Raw genomic sequence first — 5,007 nt, forward strand, 5'->3', positions numbered from 1 at the left:
GTCGAAAGGTCACTCCGGTAGGCTCCGGGAGCGGGCCAGCAGCACTAGGAGAAGCAGCCGCGATCGCGCTGGAGCCATAGAACCGAGCAACACACACGCTCACACTCTCACGCACGAGCAGGAAAGGGAATCTGAATACGGCGGAGGGGAGCCGCGGCGTTGTTTGGTGCAGCCGTTTGTTAGTTTGGGACAGGACAGGCAGGGCATAAAGGACGGCCAGAACCGGGTTTCCTTATTTCATGCTTCCTTTCTCCGTCTGCTGCGCCCGGTTGTGTGTGTGTGCGTTTGTGTGTGTGTGTGTGTGTGTGTGTGTGTGTGTGTGAGTCTGTGTGTCTGTATGTGTTTGTGTTTGCGCGCGGCACACGTGCAAGACACTCTGCGTGTTGGCCCCTTATCCGTCATAGTTCAGTCAAAGAGTTTTCATATACCCTTCGAAGTAATTGTTTTATCAAGAAACCCTTAATGGGCAAATAAAATTTCACCCTCAACTCCTTTCCTCGTTTATTTTTGGCCTTCCCTGGCCCTTCAACTTTTGTAAGTAACACACCGTGTACCCAAAGAAAATGGTGACTTCGCATTCAGGTCACTGCACACAGCAAGCCGCCGCCGCCACCGCGTCGACCGCAGGAGCGCCGACCGCTTGTGTGTGTGTGTGTGTGGCAAACGCAAGAATGTGTGTGTTTTAGCGGCTATATTTCGTCCTATTGTGTCCTTGGCCGCGGCCGCGCGCAGCCCGCAGCGCTGGACGTTGACATTTGGCCCCTTGCTGCTGCTGCTGCTGGATAGGCTGGCGAGCGTGATGAGCGAGTGACCTCCGCCCGGGGGTCCTCTCAGCATGTGCGCGTTGTGTAACGAGCCCGCCATCTGGGTCGGGATGCGCCGTGCACGCCATGACTTTGCACACACAGGGCCCGGCTCAAGTGGGCGGGCCAGGGCCGCGGCGCGGAGTGATGCAGAACCTCTAGTCGGGCCATGCATGCGGGCCGGGCTCGGGCACGGGGACAATGAAGGGCTCCAGGACCGAGCCCAGGTCGGTGGCGGCTGCTGGCTGCTCCAGAGGAATGCAAGCAGCGCTGCGCGATGCTCGGCGCTGCTGTGGCGCGGCGCTTACCTCACCGCGAGGCGGAGAGAAGGGGAGCAGGGCGAGCAGCGCGCGCTGAGGCGGGGCGGCGGCGTCGGAAAAGAAAACGTGTCACCGGGGGGCTCAACGAATTGTGGAAAAAAAAGTCAATGAGATGGCAAAGAAACTGCTATACCAGCCGATACCAGTCCGCAGCTCCCTGAGCGGTGCCCCGTCCTGGGTGGCGGGGTGGTCCGGTTCTGGCCCCGAGTTGGGCAATTTGTCTAATCGTTGCAGTCATTTCCAAAGTAAATAAATAAAGTCGCGCTAGAATCGTCTCCTTCTACTCCTTCTGACCAGGGCAGTGATATCAATAATTGCGAACTAGGGTGGTCACTGTACCCCGCTGAGTCCCACAATGCCGTCCCGTGTAAATGCTCTGGGACTTGCAGTTGTTTTGAGCTCCTTTTACTCCCTGGGCCGTGCAGCCGCAGCAGGCTTGTCAATACTGACCTCTTCGCGGTGCTTCGCGGCCCCTCAGCCCGCGGAGAGCCTCGGGCCGAGGGGAATTAGCAAGCCCAGCGGTGCCTACTGCCGTCCCGTTACCCCTTGTACTTTGCACGCTCACGACGGCCGCGTCGTCGCCGGCGAACGCGGATGCGGTGGCGAAGCGGGGCCGGGGGGTGGGGCCGGGGGCTGGCGCGGAGGTGGCAGCAGACCCCCGTCCTGTCTTTCGCCGCCTCCTCGCCTTGCGCGCGTCGAAAAAGGTGTCAAAAGTCCGCAAAGTGTCGCGTTTCCATTGCCGGTCTGCAGCGGTGCTGCCCAGCCCGGCTCAGGTCGGGGCTGAATAAGGGACTGCGGTCGCTTCACATGGACGGGGTGGCGCGGCCCGGTGAGACTAGCTTTATGTAATACATTATTTGCATCGTGCATTTTTTACACTCGCCTCTAGCAGCGCGGCTGAGACAGGCCGCGATGTAGACTCTAAGCGCTCCCAGTCGAGGTGTCAATAACGTTTTATAGCGCTTTGTCTCTAAGGGCACTACTCGTCATTCACCTGCGCCCCCGTCGACGTGGCGGCGCGGTTAAAAACAAAAGAGGTCCATATTCTTTCCGCCTGCGAGTCGTACAGCCTGTATAGAAGTTGCCCCTGCAGTCGCTATGGAATGGCGCACGGTGGTACGGCGTACGGCAGTGTGGGGTCGTCGCGGTCCTGGCTCGAGGTGCCTGTGGCGGCGGCGGCCTGTGGGGCTCGCGGCTCGGCTGGCGGCACGGTGGGGGCGCGGGCCGCGGGGGCCCTGCCTGCGGTCAGACCTGTGTGTGGTGTACGTAGGTTGCGCCGGGCTGCGCCGGGCTGCGGTGTGTGTATCCCGTTGGGTGCGCGGACTGCACGCACACTCAGACCTAAGTGAAGCGAGGCGGGGGGTCAGGTCAGGGCGAAAGAGTCACACACCCTGCTTCCCCAGCAGCTCCATCGCGACTTCGCAAGTGAAGTGCAAGCTGTTTCGCGTACGTAAAAATTGAGACGCTCAGGGCGGGTGTGCGCCCTGAGGGCTAGAAAAAATTGCACAACGGCACCAAATTGTGAATTGTGGCCGCGTTAACAAGAAATCAGAAAGTAAATCATATCATGCCTTTCGCCCTTTTCTGTGTGCTTTGAACAACAAGAAAATGTCAGTTTGTTAAAAGAGTTTGCCGTGCAACGTGTACGTACCTACACTGGTTTAGCCTGCAGCTCGCGGCTTCAGGACTGCTGGCCTGCCCTATGCAGCGTCGTGGTGTGCCCTCTCCCTCCCCACTCCCCTTCCCTTTGGCTAGAGCCCCCCGCGGACGAGGAAAAGGGGGAAGAGGGGGGGGGGGGCGCAGCGCTGCGCCGCACCCGCACCGGGCCGCGCCTGCCTGTGCTGCTGGCCAGCCAGTCACGCCCGTGCCGCCGCGCCGCGCAGTTGGCCCGTACCCGTCGCTGCTGCGCGCACCGCGCGATTGTGTTGTTGTCTCATTGAGAGTGAGTGTCGTGTGAGTTTGCACGGAGTGGCCATGGATTATTAGCGGCGGAATACCATCAACCAGTCAAGACGGCGGGCTCGGCGTCTCTCCTGTCCGCATGGAGGCACGAGTTGTACTTTCTTGGTGAGTGTGAGGCTCCGCTGGTGGTGAGCCCCGTGGTTGGTGAGCGGAGTGAGTGCCGCTATTTGTGAGCTTGGCGCCGCTGTAGGTGAGCATCTCTCAATGGTGTGCATCTCTCAGTGGTGAACGACTCTGGCGGTGAGCGCCGCTGGTGGTGTGCACTGCTGGTGGTGAGCACTGCTGGTGGTGAGTACTCCTGGTGAGCGCCGCCGTGGCTTGCGCTGCGCGATGGTATCGCACGGCCCCCGGTCCCGGTCGGGTCCCGGTGCAGCACAACAACCGAGTATGCAACACGCCGCCTGAGGACCTGTACCGTGGAGGAGGGCTCTTGCTCCGCTCTGCTCCCGCTCCTCCAACACCTGTGACGGGGCCCCTGTCGAGTCGAGGCCACTCTCTGCTGCGGGGGAGTGTCCTGCTGAGCTTCCTCCGGATGGGCCTGCCTGACCCACTCGGCGGCGCCCGCGACGCCCACCCGGCCGCCGCGGCCATACCCTCATTCCGATCCCGAAACGGACGAGCCTCTACAGAAATTATTGATGGAGCTAGGGTGTGTGCAGCAGCGCGCTTGCCGCTGTGTTGTGTATTCACAGCTAGCCCTAGGCTGGCCGTGCGCACGCTGCACGCCGCCACGGCCAGTGTATAACGGCGGGGCAGTAAGCCCGCACGCACGCCTGGGCAGAGTAACCACACGAAAAAGAAGGCGGGTCGGGCGTTGACCGCCCACCTCTCCGTTGATGTGCCGCAGATCCGTCGCGTCGGGACGCCACACCACGCCCCCCTGCAGCTGCAGCTGAAAGCCCTCGCGGCCCCTCGTAGTGCCGGCGTGTCGCGTTTTATTCGTCGATGACTTTATAGCCGGAGGGGCAATTACCTACCCCCCCCCCTCCCCCTCACAATTTCCTTCTCTCCCGCGAAACCCTCCGCCGCCGCCGAGCCCTTCTGATTGCCGCAGCCGTCATGCGCCATTCCAGGAAATCATCATCATCATCATCATCTCTTGGTTGTGCCCCGCTATTTGGCGTCTGTCGCTTTGGTATGGTCACGCGCCAAATGGCGTGGAGGCGCCGCGAGCAGGGCCGGAGCCGCGGTCGCTTCCTGCGGCGACAACGCGGGTTCCCTTTGACTCTGCGCGGGGAGCGTGGGGGCGGGGCGCGGCACGATGGCGGAGGGCGGGGCGGGCCCGGCGACTTGTACCCGCACCGCACCTACGGATTATTGGTCAGGGATTGCGTTACACGGCGATACACGCGCCTCGCATGCACACGAGCCCGGCCGAGCCGTCCCTGCCGCTGCTGCCGCCACCGCGAGAAACGCCAATTTTATTCATTGCACGTTAATTAATTTACCGCAACGTCCAGTCGGTCGGGACCAACGAGCACCGAACAGAATGGGTCGGGCGGGCCCGGCCGGTGGGGCCATTTCATACGGGCGGGCTGCTCCATTCCGTGACCTTGCACGCACGCGCTCACACACATAATCACACACACACACACACACACACACACACACTGCTAAAAACTAATTACCACGGCGATGACGCGCTGCCAGTGTGTGTGTGAGTGTTTACGGAGGCCGGCCGCCGAGCCACTTGCTGCGCTGCCGGACAGGCCAAGGACTTTCTCTACTATCTTGGGAGCTGCATGCCCGCCGCCAGGCCCCGGCGAGGAGGCCCCGCCCCCGTCCGCCTTTGGCGTGCAAAACTCTGTTGGGTGGACGGGATAGTGTCTCTCTCTCGGGGGGGATTCGGTTCCCACTCTGGTGGCCAGTCTTATGTAGTGCTACTGGAGGTGCCTTTCCTCTACGCCAGTACCCCCCCCCCC

At 61.7% G+C, this 5,007-nt stretch overlaps 1 protein-coding gene across 1 annotated transcript in view; it reads left to right on the forward strand.

Moving 5' to 3' along the window:
- Nucleotides 1-3,070: 3,070 nt before the first annotated feature.
- LOC113213955 (ras GTPase-activating protein raskol) overlaps nt 3,071-5,007 on the forward strand; it is a gene marked incomplete at its 5' end in the record, with an annotated part of 16,392 nt that continues 14,455 nt past the window's right edge. Inside the window, one exon of the mRNA XM_052270601.1 lies at nt 3,071-3,190. Coding sequence (XP_052126561.1) covers nt 3,071-3,190 — 120 coding nt within the window. The remainder of the gene's footprint in view (nt 3,191-5,007) is intronic.

Source organism: Frankliniella occidentalis, unplaced genomic scaffold (assembly GCF_000697945.3).
Source record: "Frankliniella occidentalis isolate FOCC.00 unplaced genomic scaffold, Focc_3.1 Scaffold6, whole genome shotgun sequence".
In the NCBI taxonomy this organism is placed as follows: domain Eukaryota; kingdom Metazoa; phylum Arthropoda; class Insecta; order Thysanoptera; family Thripidae; genus Frankliniella; species Frankliniella occidentalis.